This window comes from Lissotriton helveticus, chromosome 7 (genome assembly GCF_964261635.1).
Source record: "Lissotriton helveticus chromosome 7, aLisHel1.1, whole genome shotgun sequence".
Lineage (NCBI taxonomy): Eukaryota > Metazoa > Chordata > Amphibia > Caudata > Salamandridae > Lissotriton > Lissotriton helveticus.
In genome coordinates, this window is record NC_136068.1 from 1599358944 (window position 1) to 1599385079 (window position 26136).

General features: G+C 49.1%; 1 protein-coding gene across 2 annotated transcripts in view; it reads left to right on the forward strand.

The window, feature by feature from the left end:
* Positions 1-26136, forward strand: part of POLD1 (DNA polymerase delta 1, catalytic subunit) — a 493173-nt gene that overhangs the window by 450101 nt on the left and 16936 nt on the right. For both annotated transcript variants that reach the window (XM_078655207.1, XM_078655208.1), the window contains exon 26: positions 3717-3814. In XM_078655207.1, coding sequence (XP_078511333.1) covers positions 3717-3814 — 98 coding nt within the window. The remainder of the gene's footprint in view (positions 1-3716; positions 3815-26136) is intronic.

The following is a 26136-nucleotide window of genomic DNA, read 5'->3' on the forward strand; positions in this document are numbered from 1 at the left end:
ATGGCTCCTTTCGTGGCTATGGAAGAGGCTTCCACCCACGCCAATTTCCTCCCAGCCATCGAGCTGCGCATGCTCCTCTGCTTGGCCGAGGGCGCAGTGCCTCATGGGTCAATAGCCAGGAGTCGAGTCAGTCAACCCTCCCCTCCTCCGCAGCTTCCAAATCCTCCTTATCTGACCCTTTACCACCATGGGCAACCAGTTAGCGGCAGGATTCACCATCACCTGCCCCACTGGCAGTCCATTACATCGGACAGGTGGGTTTGGAAATCGTCCGAGGGGGCTACTCCCTCCCCTTCACAACAACCCATCCATCAATGCCACCATCTCACGACTAGTTGACAGAGGATCATCTGTCCCTTTTCCGCGAGGAAGTCATGGCTCACTTGGCCAAGGGAGTCGTAAAGAGTGTTCCGGTGCCAGGCCGTGGTTGCTATTCCCGCTACTTTCTGGTTCCCAAAAAAGTCAAAGGCCTTCCTCCTATTCTAGACCTGCCGGCCCTTAACTTCTTCCTCAAGAAGTAGACATTCAAAATGCTCCCTACAGCTCGGGTGCTGTCTGCCCTGGACCCAGGATACTGGATGGTAGCGTTAGACTTGCAGGATGCCTACTTCGACATTCCCGTCCTGCCTGCCACCGGCCCGATATGTGGAACTTGAAGTTTCAGTGGGCACAGCATCAGGTGAACCACTCTGACATGGTCCAGATCTCGGAGAGGGCTGCGAAAGATCTGCAGTGGAGGACAGATGCTCACTCCTGGGATGGGGACTGCCATCTGGGAGCTGTGGAGTTCAGAGGACTCTGGTCTCGGGTGGAATCCGGACTGCACTTCAACCTGCTGGAGTGCTTTGTGGTCCAACTGGCATTGAAAGTCTTTCTAGCCTCCATCAAGGGAACGCTAGTATGGCAACAATGGGATGGGGTTGTGGACCCTTTGTCAAGAGGCTCTGCGTCTCTGAATGTGGCTGAAACAACAGGGCATATCCCTTGTGGTTCAACACCTGGCGAGCTCTCTAAATGCCAGAGCAGGCAAACTCAACCTTCAATTCACACTAATTTATGCACACTGTGATTATTCAGTATGTAGGAAGCTGGACTTCTTTGCAGATGTTCCCCCACTTTTTGCCCCATTTGAACTACTACCTAGGTGCTAGTTTTTCCACTCTGACAGTGCACTGCTAACCAGGTTTCAGTGCCAGTGTTCTTTCCCCTAAACCGACTTGTTCAATTGGAAATCAATCGGCATGGATTTTAGCACCCTTGTAAGTCCCTGGTAAATGGTACCCAGTGAATGGGTACTAAAGAGTGTCCCTATGGGCTGCAGCATGGATTGTGCCACCCAAAGGGACCCACACAAAAACTGCATGCCGCCTGCCATTGCATGATTCAGAATTGGTGTGAACCATTTTGAAAACATAACTATTTTTAAAACATAACATGACACACTCCCTGAGAGCCATGCCTGTGACCCCTGCATATACTATATGTAAGTCGCCCATACAGCAGGCCTTAGAGTCCTAAAGCAGGGTGCATTATATTATATGTGAGGACATGTCTGCATGAGCAGATCTACCCCTGTGAGGTCTGGTTTCATTGCCATGACATTGCATGTGTTCTGGAAGCCATCTTAAGTATATGTACTTGGCACTGGTCATTATGAGTGACTCAGCTACATGATGGCTTCACTGAAAATAATGGTGTTTGGTATCAAACACCTCGTCTTGACAAATAAATATTGATGCCAGTATCTGATTTGTTCTCACATGCACCCATGAGGTACCCACTGAATCCTAAACGTCTCTTAGTGTGCTGGCTAACTGGTGTCATCCAGCCTGCCACCACAGATAAGTTTCTGATTCCCTGCAGGGGAGAGCCCACGCTCTACAAGGTCCGAAACAATGCCTGTTCCAGAGAAATGTTCACATCTCCTCCAGCAGAATGACTTGTGTTTTAGCTTATCTAGGCCAGAGGTTTCAAAGCCTCGACCCCCTTTGATATGCCACTCCTGCTTTCCCCAGACCCAAGAGTTGGCACTCCCTGCCCTGAGGCCCATTTGGCACAGGAAAGGCGAGAAAATTAGCAACTCAGAAGCTGCATTAACACTCAGGCTAGTATCATATTTAAGGTGGACTACCTGAAGTGAACAACAAATGAAGGGCTCCACCATCTTGTTTTTAGTGGAACTAGGAACTCTAGGTCACGTTTATGCCCACTGTCCACAGGAAGCAGTCGTATAGGGGGTGTAGGTAGCCCATTGGCTACTACTGTGTTCTCCCCTTAATGCCCCTATATTCTGTATTTAGGTGGTCCCTGATACCAGGAACGAAGTATTAATCAACTGGGAACAGAAGAAAGACTGAGCAGAGCTGAAAATGAAAGAACTGTGGGTCAGCCTCGGATTTGGGGCCCCCTGCCTGCTATCGTCTCAACAGTTGCTAAGAACCCGACTCGTCCAGCAGCTGTTCATCCTCCTAAAGCCTTAGAGGGCTGCCAGGACTTCACCTAATAGTCAGCATCTCCCTTGAAGTGGAGGAGCCACTTCCCTGCAATGTGCAAACACCAACTGCATGTGCCCGGTGCACCATTCTGCTGACCACCTGGATTGCCAGGGAAGCAGAACCCCAGGAGAGGGACCCTGTGGCTCCCAGAGGTCAGCCCTTCTCCCCAGCGAGATTCGAGACCCTAGATCCTCCAGGAGCCCTCCAGCACCAATACTGTGGGTACCAGGGCCCTTGCAGCAGCCAAGGCTTGTTAAGTTTTCAGTACGGACACCAACCCTGCCAAAACCGACCTACCGACGAGAGACATTAGCAGTACCGAGGCCAGCACCAAGAGTGACCTTGCTGGACTATTTTGCATCCATCACCAGGTCAACCCCAAAAAGTGAGAGCCTCCAACACTAGCGACCTGCTGGACAAAAGACCTCTGCACTCGAGCCCCACAGCCAAAGTCCTAGCCAACCGACAGTGCCCCTTGCTCCAGAGACCCTCAGGAACCAATCCTCCTCTAGTTTCTACCAGACTTGAGCCCAAGTTCCCACTTGCAGCCTTTTTCTTGTTAAAGGTTTCTCCATTGACTTTACCAGGTAGTGTTGAGGCTACTGTCACAAGCAGCACCTCTGCACCCGGACACACAAGGGCAGGTAAATCCAAACTGCTGGTGGATCTTTGGACCTTGGCCCCTAAGCACCTTACATCCAGAAGAGTAACCCTGAGAATCGTTTGTAAGTTTGCCTATGCAATTAATGTTTCTCCAATAGGATAACATCACCACGTTTGAGGCTTATGCCCCAAATCTGAAGGTTGTGATGTTATACTATTTTACCTGTAAAGATCCATAACTTATAAAGTAATTATCTGATTGTTATGATCTTGGTGTTTAAAATTATATAAAAATCAGTTATTTTCCTAAATTGGTCTTGAGTTTCGTCTTGAGTGCGTCTCTAATTTATTGACTCTGTGTGTACAACAATGGCTTAAACACTACCCTCTGATAAGCCAAAACTGCTCGCCCGCACTACCACAAATAGAACATTTGGGATTATTAATTTAAGCCCTGTAAACCAATAAGGGTCTTCTGGATTTTCTACTAAGTGTACCTTATTTTGGTGCTCTACATAAAACGCCAGCTTCGTACACAGTATACTGCAAGTCTGCTCACTTATGTGTCGATTGTGTTTGGTTTAGTGTACCTTTCTCAAACCATTTGTCTTTTCCCAGATTTCACACCTTGGCTCTCTGGAGGAGAAGTTTTCTCGCCTTTGGACACAGTGCCAGCGCTGCCAGGGAAGCTTGCATGAAGACGTACTCTGTACCAGGTACAAAAAGAATGAGTTGCCAGTTGAAAGTGTTGACCCTGATTGTGCTCGACAAGAAACTCTTGTTACAGACAATATCTAATGTCCATGTATTCCTGTCTCGACACACACACTTATAGGCACATATTCCACTCATGGCTTCCATCTCCCCATATCTCTCCCAGCATATAGAAAGACTTGAGGCAGCATCCGACAGTCATCACCATTACCACTATCTGTGATTTGTATATGGTTCCTCATGACAGCATTGATCACACTAGTATCTCATCACTAGTAGGTATGTGATCCATCTCAGACTGGATGGAATAGGCTTTTGTGGATCTACATGGCATGGGGTGGTCTAACGTTTACAAGCTATGGACCTATAAGTCTGGCAATACGTTTGCCAGGATATGAAATATGGGGAGCTGGGTCTCATCCACCCCTCTCTCTCTCTCATGCAAAATGCTATTTACAAACATTAACCTGCCCTTTTGATCCAGAAATACTTTGTGTTCCAGACTGTTCAAAACCTCTGTGCTCAGGACTTTAAGACACAGAGGCGATGGAATATGTTGGAATTCTATTCTGAGGGACTCTGCCCAAAAAAAATGTAGATTTTGATGCAGGTGTGGTGCAGGGCAGACCTATTCCCAGGGGGTGTGCTACCACAGTTTTAGAGACTACGTGTGGGGTTTGGAAGTTACCCGTCTGCTTTGTGACGTCTTCCGTCCTGACATTTTCTAAGAAAGACTCCATAGTATGTGGGCTGTGCTTTTCTCGCCTGAAAGTTATTTTGATATCTTGCCTGCATATTTCCCAAGTTAGTCAACAGAGCATGTGGACTTGGACCCTGTGCAGTGAGTTCATAGACAGAGTTATAACTTTGCCACTGACATAGCGGTGTTTATTAATACTATAAATCAATGGCACTATCTGGCGCTGACTCTGTACAAAAAGTTATCCGTTTAGAGTAATACCATGAGGCTGTTTGTTTTCACCCTGAGTGACATTTGCATTTAGTAATAATGCACACACACATTCTGCCTCAATACAAGCATACTTGCTTCTCTGAACCACTGTCAAAATTAGTTTAGTCTTTAAATTCAGGGGTAACGACAAATAAGCATCCCACCCTTCTTCAAACCATTTAAATTTTGCTCTGTAAAAAGACCTCTCTATAGGTAAACGTCTATCTAACATTATGAAACTGCCCCTAAAACCATGCCATCTCTTCCAGGGAATCCTCTTTCTGGGGACACTAGTGTTTTTTCTATGCATTGCATTGCATCTATTGGCTAACAGTGTCCCACATTTCCTTTTCTATTCCTATTAAAAAAGGTTTGTGAAAAATTTTCTGTGGTCACTTCTCTTATCAGTGTCTACATTGTATGCAGTTGGCCTCTCTTTTAAAATGAAAATGACAGGAAATTTGAACATATTTGGCCTTTCTTTAGGCTTCAAACATGCATGGTGTACTGTTGATCAAATTTAGATCTGTATAATTTAAAAGTGCTCAAGGCACATAGGCGGGACTATTTAGTGCTTATGAATTTGATGAGGATTCCTCTGGGAAGAGAACTAGGATTACAGGTGAGTGACTCGTCCTTTCATAGATTTCCACAAGGATGTAGGGTGTACCCGCTTGCAGATCAGTTTTAAGCCTGCTAGGGAAACACCCATCCTAGGTCACATTCTTCATAAGCTCCTGAATGGGGAAGATTGACTGTTTTGTGATTACTTTGACCACATGAGATGTGTTTGCGTCTTTCAGCTGTGGTGATCACTCCATCTTGGGACTCCACCAGATAGATGTGGCGCAGCTGCCATGTCCCCTCCCTCACCCCCCACTTTTTATATCTTTCTTTTGTTTACCATGTAGAATGAGCTCTAGGCTCTTCATTCATCCCCTATTCTGTTGTACTTAATCTTCATTCATCCTTGGTCACAACTTATCCTGTCCAGTGGCTATCACATTTATGTATGTGCCAATGAAACCTAGATTGAAGCCTCCTTTCAATTTAGACATCTTTTTGACCGATACTTCTAACCACAGATTCCTCACCTTAGAATACTCCCCGGGCACCAGACTGGATCCAAAAACGTTTCCCCAGCAGTGCTCCCGTGGTCCGCGAGCCTCCATACCGCCTTGGAAGTGATGGAGGGGAGCCACATATAAGAGCCACCCCTGTGCTCTGTCGTCAGTTCCTCTCTTTTTGAGCCTTCTGATGTGATTTGGGAGCTCCATTCTCCGTTTACTCAGCTTCCAACTGCTGCTAACCTTAATTCAGTGTGCCAGGTATCTGGCTTGATATAATAAGGACTGGTCTCAAAATACTGGTCGCAATTTGCTAACATTATTTGTGCGACCAGTGTGGAATTTTGCAAACTGACCTATGCACTAATAGGTCATTTGCAAAAACTAAATTATATTGGGTCGCAAATTAATCGACCTCATGAATATTAGTGAGGTAGGTCACAAATTGTGATCCACTACAATTCAAAGCTGTCACAGATATTGCGGCCAGCTAGAGTCAACAGACCAACATGTCTGTGAATGCTTTTAAGTAAAAGCAATATATATATATATATTTATATATTTATATTTTTAAAGCAGCCCATTTTCCTTAAATTAAAATGGGATGCATTTAAAAAACTAAATGTTACATTCACAAAGAGGAAGAATTTCCTCTGGGACCTCTTGTTGTTTTCGAATGGGTTGCTACTACCTTTGTTAGCTGAAAAATATTAATGTTTTCAAACAAGATTTTGGGTGCAAAACATTAAAACATTCTTTACTGAATTGGTATTTGGAAGGTATGCCTTCAACACACTCCTTGCAAATACAAATTCGGTATGTATTGGCTAAACATAAATAGCAATTTGTTAATATTACCGAATCGCAATTTGTGGTTGTTGCATACTAAAAGGACATTTTGCGATCCAAAATGGTCCTATTTTGGGAATCATACCCTTTGCATCTCCAAAAAATGACTGGTTTAACGCCATGACTGTAGAAAGCAGGTGTCAATCATATACCATGTGAGGTGGGTCTGGGTCGATGGTGTTTGGGTTTGGGACACAACTCGAAGTTATGCAACAAATGTGCTATTGTGCACCACAAGGTTATCTTTGGCCAAGAAGCGAAGCTGTACGTGATTGAACACAAGAACTTGTGGGCCTCGCATAAGGCTCTCTTCTGCTCCAAGTCGCAGGCATGTACTCTCATTCTATGTCTCTCCAAAGGCTGTTCCCATGAGGGATCTTCTTTGCGGTCCAAGTAGAAGTCCAATTAGGAGAAACACAAAAAAGCAAAGTGAACCTCGACCCGATTCCATCACTCTGTATCAAAAGCGTAGTGACGAGGGCATCACAATAGGAGTTGGTCTCTCTCTAGGTCCCCAGTCGCAGAGCCAGTTCACCAACTGATTCCAGTGTGCTCTAGTTTATTTGGCCATCAGCAATGCCACGGCAGATTGAGGTGGCTATGCTGCAGATTTTTAGCGCACTCCTGGTTCCCTTCGGTGCACCTTTGTACCCCAAGGACCAGTAAAAACCTAAAGTCCAAGTACCACTGGAAAATCCATCTTCGATACTGTCGGTCTCTTTGGGAACCCACTTTGAGAACCATACCGACTCCAGTGCAGGCATCTTAGACCTACACCTGGTACTTCCTCGTTGATTCTGCTACGGGTGTCCCTTGCGCCAGAAGAGGATCTGGCGCTGTTACCGATGTCCGACACTGAACAAACTTCAGCTTGATCTTGACTGATGCCACACTACAAGATTACAAAAGCGCAGCTATGAGCTCCAAAACAAAAAAATTCAAGATGTCTAAATTCTTCCTCTTCTATCCCTCCACAATCCTTTTCAATCCAAATAACAGACTAACATGTCCAGCACTCAAATTACTTACATATTTTACTATACTAATTCTCCACTAATACTTTATGGATTCCGGAGTATTGTGCTACTCGCCAAAAAAGCACTTCAGCACTCCATCAGGGGTAGCAAACGCTATATAAATGCAAACTTGTTTCCCTCTTCTATCCCTCAACTATCCATTCCAATCCAAATAACTAACATATACACCACTGAAATTACTTTCATATTTCACTATACTAATTAACCACTAATTCTTTATGGGTTCCGGAGTAGGGTGCTTCTCGCCGAAAAGCACTTTGACGCCTCATATGGGGTAGTAAGCGCTATATAAATGCAATTACAAAACGATACAATACAGTGTGACTCTGAAGCAGTGCCTCTACCAGGGCGGACGCGCCAGCAGAGGGTCCATTTTTTTGGGGTCTGACTGAAAGAAGTACATTGCAGGAATGAGATGTTGGTGGGGATGGGGGTGGTCTTCTCCATCCTCGTTCTAGAGATGATTACTTTTATAAGAACTTACAAGATGCCAGAGGGCTTGATACTGCTCCTGAAACAGGGTATGACTCGCCACTTGGACCACAAACAGAAGAAAGTATATAATTTGCAGTAGTGGTCTGATGGACAGCTAAGGTTCCAGTTTGGCTGCTGACTTCAGTCATGACCAAAATAAACGTCCTTATGGAAATATTGCAGCCTGAGTCAGTCACGTTAGTGATTCTGCTCCCCTTTAACACAGCCCTCACCATACCATGATGGGCACTTGGTCAAAACCCTGTTTGTGTCCACCAGTGCCAGGCATCACAGGCCAGCTCCTGGCGATTCTGAATTTCTCACTAAACATTCTACTCCACAAAGTCTGGTGGTTCAGGCTTCAACTAGCTACGTGAACCCTTTTACCCCCAAATGTATTCCTTATACACCCTCCGGATAGGGAGTCCAAAGGGATTTAGCTGTTTGGAAAACATTTGTTCTCTTCTACTAGCCTGGCATTGAGATTAGTCAATGTTGTTTGTTTTGTTTTGTTTACTAGGTCGCTATGCACTTGCTCTGGGATTTGTGCTCGCCTAGATACTAATGATAGCCTGGCAAGGGCGGATGGCGCACTGTTGTGCTCCACGGACACGTGTGGATGCGTTCCACAGGATTTTCTGGAGATATACAAGCCTCTCTTGAATATACCCTTTGGCTCACTTCGTTTTGATGAAAAAGCTGATTCTGTCTTAAAGACCTTTAAAGATGGTAGCGCCACGGTGCGCTCCATGGGTCTGTTGATCCGCTGCCAAGCAGTTCAAGTATCAGTTTAGAAAATTTGACGGTTACTCCAGGTGGCTGACATATAGGCAATGGCGCTCTACCCAACCACTGCAGCAGTCACCCCAGTTCTTTCGAGACCAGGGCCGTGGGAACGCAGCACACAGGTGAGCAGCCTCCCTCCCCATTGGCAACAGTGACCAAGCTACTTTAGTTTGCCCTTAGTGACACACCCTTCCTGTAGGTGCAAGACTCTCCACTTCCGCCCACAGTAGAGATCCATCACGTCCGACAGATTGGTCCTACATATCATTCAGCATGGCTATGCTCTGCCCTTTCTTTTCGCATGGCCAGATCTTCTCCATACATCGGAGCGAATTTTCGAAGAGCGCCTGTCCATTCCGTTATATGAAGTGCGAGTGTTACTCTCCAAAGTTGCTATTGAAAGTTTTCTGACATCTGAAAAAAGAGGGGGTTGTTACACTGAATATTTTCTTGTGCCGAAGGAGGATGGCGACCTCTGACCTATTTTGACCTTTGTGCAAATTCAAAATGCTCATGCTGGCCTAGATTCTGTCTGCTCAGGACTCGGGGACTGAATAGTGTCCTTAGACCTCCTGGACACGTATTTTCATATACCCATCCTGCAGTCTCGCAGACGTTACCTGCAATTAAAGGTAGACCAAGAGCACTTTCAGTTTGCTGCGCTTCCCTTTGGCCTCACCAGCGCCCTTCCAAGTGGTCACAAAGGCGATGGTAGTGGTTTCTGCCCACTTTTCGGAGGGCAGGGATACAACTTTTCCTCTACCTCGAAGACTGGCTGCTGAAGGCAAGCTCGCCACATCCAGTCGTAGACCATTGCCAGATGATAGTAAACCTCCTGCCATTGTTTTGATTCATGAGCAATGAGCCGAAGTCCCACCGACTCCTTTACATAGGCTTATTGTTCCCTGATGTAAGGGCAGAAATTGCTGAATATGTTCAGTTTCCTTTAGCATCTCTGTAATAAGACAACAGATGACTTGATGTTGACCTCATGAAAGCTATTTAAGCCGCAGGCCTTAGCGGTCAGTTTAGTTCCTTTTTTCTGCCGGTGTAAGGTGATCTCTAAACATTTCAATGTCATTGAGGGCCTTCTCAGATCTTTGACTCTAACCTTTCTCTTACATTTTGGGGAAATGGGAATTCCTAGTGGTTTCTTTTATTAGTTGCAAGGTGTATTTCTTACCTCGTTTTATTGCATGTTAATTTATTTTTTTGTGCAGATAGTTATTTTCCATTATGGTTGAAGGTTTTAGTTGTGTTTAATATCCACTCCATATGTAGGGTTGCGGACAGGAAAGCATGGTCCGCAGTTAGCCCCATGAAGATGGGGATTTTCATTGGACATGACGAATATATCCAGTGTCGGAAGTCTGACCACAAGGTGAAGGAAGTATCAGCACTTCACAGCCAAAACAAATACAGAATTATCTTGCAGGGAGAGCCCGGTACCCTAAAACTAGAGATCGAGTCCACCTAATGACTCGAAAACGTCCCGGCAGTGATGCATGTGAACACTCCTCCAAGAAAAGGAGTTTGTTTTTTCACAGTAAAATACCCATCTGAAAGAGACACGTTAGTGATAGATTCCTTACCTTAGAATATCCCCAGGCGTCAGACTGGATCCGGAAATTTTTTGCGTAGCAGTACCCTTGTGCGTCGGTAGGCGTCGTCAGCGGCTCCGCGTCCGTCGTCGGCGCCGTGATGACGTCGTCGGAGTACTTAGACTCCGCGTGCTGACGTCAGTTCTTCTTTTTTCCGCGCCAGCAGCGCAGATCCAGAAAGAGTGGTACCTTGGTCACTTTTTGACTAACTCTTTTTTGATCTTTTGATCATCCTTTTTCGAGTCTTCGACTCCAATCGGTGCCGGTAGGTAGGATGCCAGGTTTCAAGCCCTGTGAGGATTGCGACCGACTGATGTCGGTCACCGACCCTCACCGTCGGTGTCTCCACTGCCTCGGCGTCGATCACGACGACAAGACCTGCTCCGACTGTCGGGCCCTGACTTCGAAAGCTAGGCGGGAGCGGTCCCGCAAGCGACTCGAACTCCGGCAGTCGGTCCCGCGCAGAGAACGGTCCCGGTCCGGACGGAGGTCGAGGGACCGGTCGCGGGAGAGGAGCCATCGGAGCTCCGGAAGTCGACATCACTCCTCCGGGTCGAAGTCGTCAGGTAAGCACAAGAAGTCGAAGAGACGTCATCGCTCTTCCGACGCTCGCACGACGAGGCCGGGGGTTCTGGTGACACCGCCCATGCGGCTCCGTCGGAGTCGCAGGCGCCGCGTCCGGCCCCATACCCTTCGATCCCTGGGCCTAACGCGACGCCGGAGGAGATCGAGCGGTTCCTCATGGCCATGAGGTCCCTCTCCTCCGACGGGCTCCACGGCGCCTCCGGGCCCAGCGGACCCGTCTGGGGGGCCTAGCGGGTCGGGGGCTTCGGTCCCGACGCCGTCGGGGGCTTCGGCGCCGCAGGGCCCGGCGCAGCAGGGCTCCACTGCATCCGGATCCGGGTCGCCGCCGGTGGACTTGACGACCTCCCCGGCGCCGACCCCCCAGGTGTCACCACTGCGCCGCCCTCGGGCGGCGCCGTCCCCGATGCCTCCCTCGACCCGGTTCCGGCGCCGAAGCGGCGCCGCTCCAGACGCCGTTCGGAGAGTTTACTTTCCATGAACCGGCCCCATCCTTTTCTGACCCTGAGTACCAGGAGATGGGTGATGAGGAGTATTGGGAGGGGTCTGAGGATCCTCTGACACGTGAATGTCAGTCCCAGGAGGACTGGACAGGTGAACTTGGGGATGCCAGTGGTCTGGACACTTCGCCCGACACTGGCTTTGTCTCACCTCCTACCGTGGCTACGGGGGAGGGGGCAACCTACAGTGTGGTGTTGACGAGGGCAGCCAAGGCCTTGGGCCTTGAGCTCCCCGTCGCGGCCGTGAGGACTAACCTCCTCACTGAGGTCCTTAAGCCGCAGTCATGCTCAGCTGAGCCTCTGCTGCCGTTTAATGAGGCCTTGACCGACGTTCTTTTGGGCACTTGGTCCAAGCCCGCTACAGGTTCGCCTGTAGATAGGAACGTGGCCAGACGCCACCGCCCGGCTCCGGGTGACCCATGTTTCCTGTCCACCCACCCCACCCCCGAGAGCCTGGTCATCCAGGCCTCCAACTCCCAGAACGCATTCCCGTCGGCTCCGCCGGACAGGGAATCCAAGAGGTATGAGCAGTATGGTAAAAGGATCTTCTCATCCCTTAGTCTGGGACTGCGGTCTTCCAACACTGCATGCCTCTTGGGCCGCTACACCCACTCTCTGTGGGATACGGTTGCGGAAGTGCTGCCAGAGTGTCCGTTGTAGGTACGGGCCAAACTCGGCCAAGCCCTTGTGGAGGTATACAACCTTTACAACGCAACTTTTACCACGACCTACCATTACCACGCATTTTTTACAACGCAGGATCCATTACAACGCATACCATTACCACGCATGTATTTACAACGCAGGTACTTTTACAACGCATACCATTACAACGTAAGTATTGGTAAGTATATTATTTTATTAAAAATATTATTTGGGTTTTTGGGTAAAGGGGTATTTTTAGGGTTCAGGGTCAGTTTTCAGTTTTTGGGTAAAGGGGTATTTTTAGGGTTCAGGGTCAGTTTTCAGTTTTTGGGTAAAGGGGTATTTTTAGGGTTCAGGGTCAGTTTTCAGTTTTTGGGTAAAAGGGTATTTTTAGGGTTCAGGGTCAGTTTTCAGTTTTTGGGTAAAGGGGTATTTTTAGGGTTCAGGGTCAGTTTTCAGTTTTTGGGTAAAGGGGTATTTTTAGGGTTCAGGGTCAGTTTTCAGTTTTTGGGTAAAGGGGTATTTTTAGGGTTCAGGGTCAGTTTTCAGTTTTTGGGTAAAGGGGTATTTTTAGGGTTCAGGGTCAGTTTTTGGGTAAAAGGGTATTTTTAGGGTTCAGGGTCAGTTTTCAGTTTTTGGGTAAAGGGGTATTTTTAGGGTTCAGGGTCAGTTTTCAGTTTTTGGGTAAAGGGGTATTTTTAGGGTTCAGGGTCAGTTTTCAGTTTTTGGGTAAAGGGGTATTTTTAGGGTTCAGGGTCAGTTTTCAGTTTTTGGGTAAAGGGGTATTTTTAGGGTTCAGGGTCAGTTTTTGGGTAAAGGGGTATTTTTAGGGTTCAGGGTTAGTTTTGGGTTTTTGGGGTACAGGGGTATTTTTAGGGTTCAGGGTCAGTTTTGAGTTTTTGGGTAAAGGGGTATTTTTAGGGTTTAGGGTCAGTTTTGGGTTTATTGGGTAAAGGGGTATTTTTAGGGTTCAGGGTCAGTTTTGGGTTTTTGGGTAAAGGGGTATTTTTAGGGTTTAGGGTCAGTTTTGGGTTTTTGGGTAAAGGGGTATTTTTAGGGTTCAGGGTCAGTTTTGGGTTTTTGGGTAAAGGGGTACAGGGTAAAAAGTAAATATAATTAAATTTAAATTACATTAAATTACATTGATTAAATTAAATTACATTAATTAAATTGAATTAAATTAAATTAATTAAATTACATTATATTAATTTTAATTAAATTACATTTTAAAAAATATTATATACTTACCAATACTTACGTTGTAATGGTATGCGTTGTAAAGGTACCTGCGTTGTAAATACATGCGTTGTAATGGTATGCGTTGTAATGGATCCTGCGTTGTAAAAAATGCGTGGTAATGGTAGGCGTGGTAAAAGTATGCGTTGTAACGTCATACATCCCTTGTGGAGGTCCGGGATGCAGCCAGATATTCTATCCGGTGTGGGCTGGATACCACCGACTCACTAGGTAGAGCGATGGCAACGACGGTGGCGGTCAGACGTCACGCCTGGTTGAGGTCCGCTAACTTTTCGGCCGATGACCAAAACACACTGATGGACATGCCGTTTGATGGCCGTCGCCTTTTTGGCGACAAGGCAGACCATGCGCTTGAGCGCTTTAAGGACTCCAGGGCTACGGCCAAGTCCTTGGGCCTCTCGGCCCCGTGCCAGCAATCGGCTGCCTTTCACTCCTTTCGTGGCCACAGAAAGGGTGTACCCACACGTACTGCCAGCCACGCTCCGCAGGGTAATACCCAACGCGGTGGCGGCCGTGGAAACCGCCGGGGAGGCGGTCGGGGACAACGGCGAGGTCAGTCCACACCTTCCCCCGCAGCATCCGCCTCAAAACCCTCCTAGTCTGTGCTTTCAGGCCCATGTGACGCCAATGGGGGGCAGGGTTCGCCATCACCTCCTCCACTGGCGCACTGTCACGTCGGACAGGTGGGTGCTGCAAATCGTCCGAAGGGGCTACTCCCTCCCCTTAGAGGCGACCCCTCCAGCCATGCCACCGCAGTACCACCGAGTATCGGGGGATCATTTGCCGCTTCTGCAGGAGGAAGTTACAGCCATCTTGGTCAAGGGGGCCATCGAGCGCGTTCCTGGGCCAGAAGTAGGGTGTGGTTGTTACTCCCACTACTTTCTGGTACCCAAAAAGGGCAAAGGTCGTCTACGCCCTATCTTGGACCTAAGGAACGTCAACGGCTTCCTCCGGTAGGAGAAGTTCAAAATGCTGACACTGGCTCAGGTCTTAGCTGCCCAGGAGACTGGATGGTGGCGTTGGACTTGCAGGACGCTTATTTCCACATCCCCGTCCTGCCGGCCCACCGGCGCTACCTGCGGTTCACGGTTGGCCACGAGCACTTTCAGTACACCGTGCTCCCTTTCGGCCTTACCAGCGCCCCACGGGTGTTCACAAAGGTGATGGCGGTGGTCGCAGCTCATCTGCGCAGGTTAGGGGTTTCAGTCTTCCCCTACCACGACGACTGGTTGTTGAAGGTGGGCTCGCCCCAAACAGTCGTCAGCCACCTCCAGACAACGGTAGACCTGCACCTGCTGGGGTTCTCCCTCAATGTGCCGAAGTCACACCTGTGCCCCTCTCAGAAGCTCCTCTTCATCGGAGCGGTTCTGGACTCAGCGCAGTTTCGGGTTTATCCTCCCGAACAGCGGGTCCGGGATATTCAGGCTCTGATTCCACTATTTCAGCCTTTATCCCGGGTCTCCGTCAGGTTAACGCTGCGGCTTCTGGGGCTGATGGCCTCCTGCATCCTACTGGTGCATCACGCCAGGTGGCGGATGCGGGCTCTGCAGTGGGACCTGAAGTTTCAGTGGGCCCAGCATCAGGGCAACCTTTCCGACCATGTCCTGATCTCAGAGGGCACTGCGAGACAGCTGCAGTGGTGGCTCACGGACCGCGATTTGGTCAGCGGCAGATCCCTCTCCCTTCCCCAACCGGAGCACGTAGTTGTGACGGACGCGTCCCTCCAGGGCTGGGGAGGCCACATGGGAGAGGCGGAGATCAGAGGTCTCTGGCGGAGGCCCGGCGCCACATCAACTTTTTGGAGTTGCGGGCGATTCGTCTAGCACTGAAAGCATTCCTCCCCTCTGTCCGGGGGAGTGTAGTGCAGGTGTTCACGGACAACACCACCGCCAGGTGGTACTGCAACAAACAGGGCGGGGTGGGGTCGTGGACCCTTTGCCAGGAGGCTTTGCGCCTCTGGCAGTGGCTGGAACGCCAGGGCGTGACCCTGGTGGCTCAACACCTGGCAGGTTCTCTGAACGCCAGGGCGGACGAGCTCAGCCGTCGGTGCATGATGGATCACGAATGGCGTCTGAACTCGGACGTGGCGCAAGGCCTCTTTCAACGATGGGGAGAGCCTTGGTTAGATCTATTCGCCACCGAAGAGAAGGCGCAATGTCATCAATTCTGCGCGTTGGAATTTCCAAGGCGGCACTTGCTCGGAGACGCTTTTCATCGCGAGTGGAGTTGCGGTCTATTGTACGCCTTTCCGCCTATACCACTTCTGCCCAGAGTGCTGAAGAAGATAATGCGCGACCGGGCCCAAGTCATCCTTGTGGCTCTGGACTGGGCACGAAGGTACTGGTATCCAGAGCTACTCAGTATGTCAGTCGATTCCCCGGTTTGTCTGCCTCTTCAGGAGGACCTTCTGTCGCAGCAGCAGGGGACGGTCCTCCACCCGAACCTGTCCAGTCTCCACCTCCATGCTTGGAGATTGAGCGGCGACAGTTGAGGCCATTTGACTTGCCTCCTGAAGTCTGTAACGTCATTCTGGCAGCCAGGTGGAACAGATTTGTGGCATGGTGCACAGCAAAGGCTGTGGATCCTCTTGCTGCCCCTCTCTCATAGGTTCTTCTCTTCCTTCTTTCTCTTGCCCAGCAGGGCTCTGCTCTGGGCACTATCAAGGGCTACCTTTCTGACCTTTCAGCCTTTCTAAGGCTGCCTGATCAACCTTCTTTGTTCAAGTCCCCTATTGTAAATCGTTTTCTTAAACGCATCACACACGCACGTTCCCTCCTGTTCCGTTTGTGATGCCTCAGTGGGACTTGAACCTTGTTCTTACGTTTCTGATGTGCGCTCCCTTTGAGCCACTTCACAACTGTCCTCTCCGCCTTCTTAATTTGAAGACTGCTTTCCTGGTTGCCATCACCTCTGCCAGGAGAGTGAGTGAGCTCCAGGCCCTTTCTTGTACTCCTCCTTCTGGACCCAAAACGTGTGCTCTCATTCTATTTGGATCGCACACGCCAGTTCCGGGTGGATGACCAACTCTTTGTTGGTTACGTGGGCGCTAAGAAGGGGAAAGCGGTGCACAAAAGGACCATCTCCCGGTGGATCATCTTGTGTATCCAGGCATGTTACTCCTTGGCTAAAAAGGAGCCCCCTGTTGGATTGCGGGCTCATTCCACCCGAGCCACGGCGACTACAACTGCCCTGGGCCTGGGAGTGCCCTTACAAGACATCTGTCAGGCAGCTACGTGGGCCTCGCTGCACACGTTTGCAAGACACTACTGCCTGGACAGCCAAGTCCGGAGGGATGGCTTCTTTGGCCGTTCTGTCTTCCAGGACTTTCTGGTGTGATTATTGGTTCGCAGACCCACCACCGGGGTTGGTATTGCTGGGGTATCCATTCTAAGGTAAGGAATCTATCACTAACGTGTCTCTTTCAGATGCACAAGTTACTACTTGTGTAACGATATATCTGTAATAGACATTAGTTAGTGATTGATTCCTTACCGACCCACCCATCCTCCACGTTCTGCGAACCGATATCTAGGGTTAGGGTTATCCCCTTTCAGGGCCCTAGTTTCAATGGCACCAGTGTTGGTCTTTAACATGGCTCATCGCTTCTGGCGCGGAAAAGCTGTGTCTAAGAACTGACGTCAGCACGCGGAGGCGGTGTCTAAGTACTCCGACGACGTCATCACAGCGCCGACGACAGACGCGGAGCCGCAGACGACGCCTACCGACGCGCAAGGGTACTGCTACGCAAAAAAATTCCAGATCCAGTCTGACGCCTGGGGATATTCTAAGGTAAGGAATCTATCACTAACTAATGTCTCTTACAGATATATCGTTACACAAGTAGTAACTTGTGCTTCTTTGAAACTAAGACGTACTCACAATGGGAGATCAATGCCAGAGAATAATCAGAGCCTGTCTCTGTAGCTTTCTCTTATGATGGGGCTTTTTCTGCATTGATGGTGTGAGTTTGTGGCACAGTTTCTTCTTTTTTCAGTGTTTAAGTCTGTGGTTCTAAATCTAGAATTCATCAGCACCAGCTGTTCAGTGATGGATCTTAATGCTTATAATGCACTGGATGCCTGGATTCTGATGGGCATGTTGGTGGATGCCCAGACTCAAATCACTCCCATAGCAGATTTGGTTTTCAAGCACCCTGTTCGGCGTCGCTGGTCAGGTGAAGACACTGCTGCAGACTACTTTTAAAGTGATCACGTGCAGCAGAGTTCCAAACCCATGATAGGCTTGAAACGTTTTGAAAGTCGTTGGCTTTATATCGAAGAGTAATTCTACTCTTCAGAGTCACTGCATGTTAGGAGCTGAGCTCTGCTCTGCTGATGAATGCAGCAACAGCCTGAGCCATTAGAAGTTCTGGAACAAGGTGAGAAGACTTGATTAAGTTCGCCGCAGGGCGCATGGGCCCAAGCAGAATCCTTAAGGAGCGAAGTTTCCTTCTCATCACACATTCAAGATTTACATTCATTGACTACCGAGCCTCTCGGCACATAGTCCCTTGGGTAAGAATCAGAAACCTCTTCCAAGTGATATTGTCCAGATCTCAGCCTACTTCTGATGGTGACTAATGTTCTTTCGATGCTGGCCGAGGAGCGCATCTGCATAGCAGCTTTGCCAGGGTACTCGGCTGCTTTTGAATTGGTTGGCCAGGTGGCACTGTGACTGCCGTCCTTTTAAAAGTGCTACATGGAGATAGGGATATATGGTCAAGTACTAAGACTGAAGATAATTTGTCCAGAAGGACTTCTCCTGCAGCCCATCCTGCACCCCCTCACATTCTCCGAGGCTTGTGAAGTGCCTCAATGGTCCCTAGTGTGTCCTGTGATATCAGTTCTACTTGAAGCAGTTGAGGCGTGAGGTTGGTAGTGAAATGGGTCTTCTTGATGCATATATGCTTGTGACCAGCATGTATAACTAAAACTGTCACCTGCTCAGGACATCACCACTTGAGAAAATCTCTTTTCTGCCTAGTGTTGGAACGTGTAACTGATATGTACTAGAGTTGACCCCAATTAGAGCAGAGGTCTCCGCATCCTCATGCTTGGTTCTGCTCTGCACAGTCTGACCACTTCAGTAAATAGGTGGGTTGTATGTATGTGAGTCCCTAGTTCCAATTGATTCCCAAATACATAGCATGGCACTTATTGTGAAAAGGATTCACTTTGACAGTGATCACCTGGTGTTATTTCTGAAATAAAGATGTAGTTACAAGCTTTTATTTTCAAGTGGGGTGCAGGCCTTAGTGCTTTCACATTTTGACGGATGTCTGGTGTTCTAAAAATGGGCCTGGGTTGCATGGAAGGCCTTGGTTACTTTGCAGTTTAGTGGAGTTTATCGCCACGAGGTGAAAGCTATTGGTGTGATATATATTTTATAAATAGAGTACATGTCAGTAAGTAGTGTATTCCTGATCCTTGCTTTACCTAGGAATGATGGCATTGGGCTTCACAGTTTATGCAGAGCAGTTTCGGGTGATGGTCGCATATAAATGTCCTTAATTTGGCGCTTCTTTGCTATTGTGCCCGTTGTCTATTAAAGCCTCACTCTGTGTGTCTACCGCTGTTCAGGGGAATGGAGCCCGAATTACCTTTCTGGGCAGCATGGACGCAGAACTGGCTGGTGTTCTGTCAGATCTCTAACACCCACGCCCCGTGGCCGTTTCCGAATACTCATCATGATCAGCGCTCCTCACTTGTCTCCCATTGAACATCGCCTGCCGCGGTTTGCCACTTTCTCGTATGGCCTCGCCACTGTTCCCTCCCATGCAACCTCCCTCTGTCCTGTTGGTTAACGCTGCCTTCACTGTCCAGATCTCCATTAATAACCCCTTTGAGATTCAGTCGCATGCAAAAATGGAGACATTGTTAGGCTCTTCCAATGAACCCAGGCACTGATCTCCATATTGCTGTGGTGTACAAGCAGCGAGATATCCACACCGCCTTTATACTGCACGTTTAGTTTGTTTTTGTATTTTGCACTTATGTCCATTACTGAGGCATTCACAGGGTGCTCGTGATGTGCCCCTTTAGTGACCTGTACATTGCAACTATACTCCAGGACTGACATATTAACCTGCACCTTATACTGACCTCCCAGTACAGGGCAGTATACACAGCTGTTGCAGTGTCCCTCTATAGTGCTATACCAGTACTAGGATATTTGCAGGGTTTTCACAACTCGACTGCTCTGCACTATGCACCACTATCCCCATTATTGAGGCATTTACAGACCCCTCACGATGCCATCTCGTTGACTTGCCCCATGAACTGATGTCCCAATATTTATCCCTTTTCAAAGCGCACATTCTCTACATCTGCCCCAGCCCTGGGAGATAACAGTTCAGAAATGCACCTCTAACGCCCTCGCCCCGGGCTCCAGACACGGACAGGTATCGGCCCTCACCTGCCGTCAAGTATCTCTGCACTGAGCCATCTTGAGCCCTTGTGCCTCGCGCCTCTATATTACGACGCGCCCCATCCATGCATGGGTACCGGTGCCTGAGGCATTGGCATGGCTCGAACCTCGCCCTGCACTGATGTACGGAGACATGAACCGGCTATTAAACTTCCAGATCAATACTCTGAGGAAACTCAAACCCTTCCTCCCAACCAAAGACTTCCAAACCGCAGTACAAGCACTAGTCATCCCCCGAATTGAATACGGCAGCATCGCCCTCTGCGGACTCCCCCTAACTTCAACCGCACCCCTAAGAGCTTCTCTCAACGCTGCAGCGAGACTCATCACTGGATCAAAAAAGCATTCCCATATCACCCCTGACTTGAAATCCCTGAATTGGCTGCCTTTTGAAGCCAGAATTCATCTGAAAATCGCCTGCATGACACACAAGGCGGTACACCTAAACTCACCTGGCTACCTCGCTCAGAAACTGACAATCTCTGGCGGAGCTAGAAACACTAGAGGCACAAACAATCTTCTGCTGAAACCTCGAAGATTCCGGAAGGAAAAAACATATTTATTTATTTATTTATTCAAAGTTTTATATAGCGCGAACAAGATCCTTACAGATATCAGAGCGCTTCACAGAGACAGGGGTAGGGGCAGCAGGAATGAACAAGATAATGGGAGCAGTATAGTAATCACTAACATAATAGGATAACAGTAATGTACAGAAACATATCAATATACAATCAGGTAAACAAGTAATATAAGACGCTCCTTCCCAGGAATGGCGCCTAGGATCTGGAACTCACTCCCTCCCGAAACCAGGCTTATCTCTTCCACTACACTCTTTAAAAATGAAGTAAAAGCTATCCTCATGGCTAAATACACTTGAACTATTATCTCGAACTCTGTTAATACTATGCACCGATCTGTTCTACATGTTTGACCCCTTTGCTTATTTGTATTGTTATCTTATTACTCACATGATTGGCTTTGCAGCCACCTACTTGTACTGTTTGATCTATTGATATATCTGTCTGACTATGCTCCCTCATGTACCCCTCTTTGTAAAGCGCTCTGATATCTGCAAAGATCTTGTCCACGCTATATAAAACTTTCAAAATAAATTGCTGACTTCCGCCTGCACGGAGGCCCTGGAAAGAAGGTTGTACAGTAAGGAAGCTTGTAAAAGCTCCAGGGTCTGAACACGTATTGCTGAGGACTGTGCCCCGTGCAGGTTGCATCTGAAATCCGAATGGGTGATAGCTCGGAAGCTGAGGTAGGGGTTGGTGAAGTTCCTGTGTGGAAAGCGCAAGAAGTTTGCCCATTTTGTGCCCCGCTCGAAGAGATTAATTGGATCTGCTAGCAGGAAAAACACGAAAATTCGCCGTTGCTTTTTAAAACGCTGCGAGTGGCTGGGTGGGCTCTTTCTTCCCAACGCGCTTAGCACCAAGGTACATTGCCAGCCCCTCGGTGCGTGTCCAAGCAGCTCCCCCAGTCTGTGTAAGTGTTTCCCCACAGTGACCTCGCGGCACGTGCCCGTCCGAGTGCCCTACTGGGAGCAGTTATTTCGAACAGCACTGGGAGGGGGCGACCATTGTAATTCTCAATCTTACTAGCTTTAAATTCATAAAAATGGCGGCCCGCTTTTGATGTTCATCTTCCTCGGGACCTGGAACTGGTGATGCTCGCGACAGTGCCACAGTGCTGCAGAAGATAACGGCTGTAAGAATAAAGTGCTGTGTGAGTGCTGACGTGCCGCTGGTGCTTCCAGTGCTGGGTGTGTTTAAGGGGAGCCTCTGCTGCTCCTCCCCGTGGTATATTTGTGCTATAGGCTCCTAGGCTGTGCTCTTATTATGAACATAGTATGTACTGCTTCATGCCAATTCTGCATCCGTGAGTAAAGCTGGTCTTGCCAGGTACCTTGTATGACCACCAGTGACACTTGCATTGTCACATACTGTAACTGAGCTCGTGAAGCTTGTACTGTCACGTTTCACTCTGCTACGAAAACTTCCCTTGTCACATACAGTACCAGTGTTGTGTTTTATGGAAGCTGATGGCTTTAAGTGGGCCGGGTCAGTTCTAAAAAGCAAGTTCTGAAAAGGATCCCTATCGGGCTCTACATTTTGACCCTCACCCTCGGGGTGAAAAAAAAAATCCTAACTCTTGAGAAGTGCCAGGGGCGTAATACAGGCCCCCGCATCCCCCGCAGTGCAGGAGGGGGTGGGGGGGGCGACGAGCTGCAGGGGGTCCCCTCAGCACAGCACTCAGGCCTGAGAGCTCTGAATTAAATCCGGAGCGGGCCCCTCCGTGTACATTGCAAGGGGGTCCCCTCAACTTTCGTTTCGCCACTGAGAAGTGCCTCCATTCACTGCCTTTGGTGAATAGTTCTTTAATAGTCTCTTATGTCATAACTGAAGCGTTTTGAATGTTATATACAACGAAGCCGTAGTTGTTGCTCATTTATCATATGCAACTAGCAACCATTGACAAGGCCAATAGTCCTGGCTTGTAGGTGTAATGCCACTTGTTGTATTATATATATATGAATGCAATGACTGAAACAACAAAATACCAGTCAGGTGGCGCACTATGCTAGCACAGATTTTTAGTTTAGGTGTTTTTAAGCCACGCCTCCTTGAGATGACTCCTCTCCCCCAGTATTTGCATCCCACTTAAAGCCCAGAGAAAGCTTATCCTGTGTCATGCTGCACTTGTGCTGAATTTTAGGGAAACTGATCTCATCACTTGTCATGGGCTATGTTCGAGGGAAGCTTGTCCTGCCATATCAACGCGGTGCGCGTGGGAGGCTCGTTCTGTCGTCACACGTTGACCTGCGCTGTGTGTTGTGGGAGCGCCTTCCCATGCACGCAGACGCCGGCGCGCGTGCTGAGTGAGGGACTCTTCTAGCGCGTGCTGCGTTCGAGGGAGCTACCTGTGCTGTGTTTTAGAGGCTTGCCCGGCCTCTGCAGCAGCTGACGGTAGCAGGAAGTCGTCTCCCGGGTCATCCCCCTGCCGGGACTGGCCCGGTTCCCCAGGGAAAGTCTCGGAGGGCGGGACCCGCGCGCTGACAGCAGGTGGCGAGGGAGAAATATGGCCCCTATATAGCGTGCATGTGAATGGTCCGAAGCGGCGGCCGCTGCTCGGCTCCTCGCACCGCTCCCTCCGCGCCCTTATCTCCTGGGCCGCAGCAGATGACACTGGGGGCAGCGGGGGGGCCGGGCTCCCACGCTCTGGGGCAGGTGCTCTGCGCACATGCACGATGGCAGAGATTACACCGGCCTGGGAATGGCCGCCGAGCAGCCTGCGTCATTTTATGGCAGCGCAGTCTTATTTGTCTTCGCTCTGGATACATGTTTACAGCGTTAATAAATCCTTTCCATGCCAGGCCTGCACCTGGAGGAGGGGGTCACCTGCCGTGATTATTTATTTAATCCCAATATGCAAACAGGTATGGTGTATCTGAAACTATATTCCACACTGCAGGGCGCTTTATTATCCTGGGGGTGGTCCTATCTCACATCAAGGCCACCGTAACATCAAGGCCACCGTATTTATTTTAGGACTGCTTTTGGTTTTTTATTCCAGTTTTTTTATATTGCGAACTGGGCCCAAGCCATCGGACCGCTTTACATAAGCACCAGTAACATTGCACAAGGTCAGGTTCATGTTTTTTTGTGACGGGGAATTGAGTGTTTGCCCACAGTCACGGGATGTTGAGCCGACTCCATGGCTCGAACCTGGTTCTCCATTTCCAAAGTCGGGAGCTCTAATGCGCATCCACATCCTCTCCAAATTGGTTTGGCCTTGGGAGGGGATGTCTCCCAGCCCAGATGTCTCAGCTCTCCGGCCTAAGGTCATTAATTTGTGGCCTTGATATTTACATGCACTGCATACTGCCAGCTCTCTGAAAACCTGAAGGGGGTAATGGGTCTCTCTATTCCCAGTGTCTTATTTCTCATTCTGTGGGCAGCTTTTCCTTGGACTCTGCCCTTCGAGGTACCCTAGATACTAGTTTGCTCTTCCAGATCTTGCAGTGTGAGCTGAGATCTTTTCATTAGGTCCACAAGGGCTGTTTCTGATAGTCTTCTAACCACAGGTTCTTCACCTTTTGAATATTTCCTCAGGCATCAGTTGGAGCGGTTCAAAGCCCAAGCAGTGCCCTTGCACGCTGAAAGGTGGTGCCATGCAGTTTCGTGCAATCACTCCTTTCCATAATTGACGTGTGGCGCCCAAATAGGCTCAATGTATGCACTTTGACATCAGTCCCTTTCAGCGCCAACAGATGTGGATCCTGAGCTACCCCTCCTCTCTTTCAAAGACTGAATTTGTAATTTTCCAAATATCTTTTCCCTCGGAATGCTAAGGAAATGTCCCCTCCCAAATCTACAGGGTTTAAGCTTTGTGGGGAATGTCTCAAATAAATACCTGTGATAGACCCCCTGTTGGTCTTGGCCCGTAGGGCAGGTTCACCCCTAGACTTTTTGCTTTTATTTGTGACCCTGTGTTAGTGATTTTTGGGTCTCTGCGCACTTTTTCCCTGTGTCCCAGAGTAAAGTGCGTGCGTGTAGTATGGCTGGCCTGCCCTCCCATAGGAATGCATGGGGAATGTGTGTCCCTGGTAGTTCCTGATGCATGGGGAGTGCAGGCTCGAGTTTAGTATGTGTGAACTCGTGAGAGTGAATGCTGCGAGATGGTGTATGCGGCATGTATGTGTCTACTAGGGAAGTGCCACTTCCAGACATTGATATGTGTGTGCAGTGAGGGTGCTGGAGCGTGATTGGCTGGCATGCCAGGCTCCAGGAAGTCTGGATGGGTTTGCCCGGTGGCGAGTGTGAGATTAGCATGAGTGATGTGTGGGAGGAGTGTACCTGTGTCCTGAATGGGCTGGGTTTTTCCCCCCACACAATGCTGGCTCCTCCCCCCTGTGGTGTGTCTAACGACCCTAGCCTCCCCAGGAATGAAAGGGGTGGTTGGGCCATCAAGGGTGCTCCAAGACCAGCTGCGACTGGTCTCCCCCCACCCTGCACCTACAAACAAAGGAGTTATGAGTATAAGAAGGGGCTGTGTCCCCATGAAATGTGTTCTCTTCCAGGATCCTGCCAGAGGGGGCTGTTGCTGGGGCCAGGAGGACCGCCACTTGGACTGTCTCCCTGCCTGGAGACCCAGTGTGCTGGCTCTGGCCCAGCCTTGCCCCCCCCTGCCTGCCTCCAGCCCCTGCTGGAGCTTGTGCTATGCCTACAGCACTGAGAGCGCTGCTCTCTGCCCTTCAGCGCTGGGGAGCGCTGAAACCCCTTGCCTAGCGCTTGAAAGCGCTTTATTTGGCTCCTAGCGCTGTGAGTGCTGTATTTTGTCCTGTGGCGCTTGGGAGCGCCTGTTCTTCGTTGCTAGTGCTACGAGCGCTTCGTGTGCCCAGCCGGTGCCCACCCGGCATCCTTTCACCCCGTGAGGTGACCGAGCGGCGCGGGTGCCACCCCGCTCATTTGCCGCCCTTCGTTTGCCCGTTTTTATGATTTAATTAGAAGCCGGAGCCCACCCGGCATTGCCCTGTGGTTTCACCGCCACAGCCCGGGACCGAGAGAGTGCAGCCGCTGACGTCACCCGGAGGGCCGCGCTGTGATTGGTTACAGCTGGCGGAGGCTCGGCGGGCGACTCGCGCCGTGATTGTCTGCCTGCCTGAGAGGCAGGAAGCACCCGAGGAGCCAGTGTCGTCGTTCCGACCCCCCCCCCCCCCCCCCCCCCCGGGACTGGGCAGAAGGCCCCAAATATTGCATATCAAGAACTGTGGCATCATTTTGTTTTAAGAGTACCTGAAACATCAAGAAGAAGTATTTTTAAACAATCTCCAAAGAACCCTGGCATATTTAAAGTATTGTGGCCTTGCCTTTTGTTATAGAAGGAACTTTGCTAAACTGTCACCATAAGAATATTTGCCTATTTAAAGATCTTGTGGCCTCAAACGGTGTTATAGTTGTCTTGTGATAAGTCACTGCCTCATATATATATATATATATATTTTACATAAAGATTACGTATTTTTACAGAACTACAGCCTGGTGTCTATTTGTGGGGGGAATCAGTGTGTTTTACTGTGAAGGGTCATGAATGCTTAACTATAGCGCCCCGAAGTTTAGCCTTGTCTGCTCGCGCCACGCAA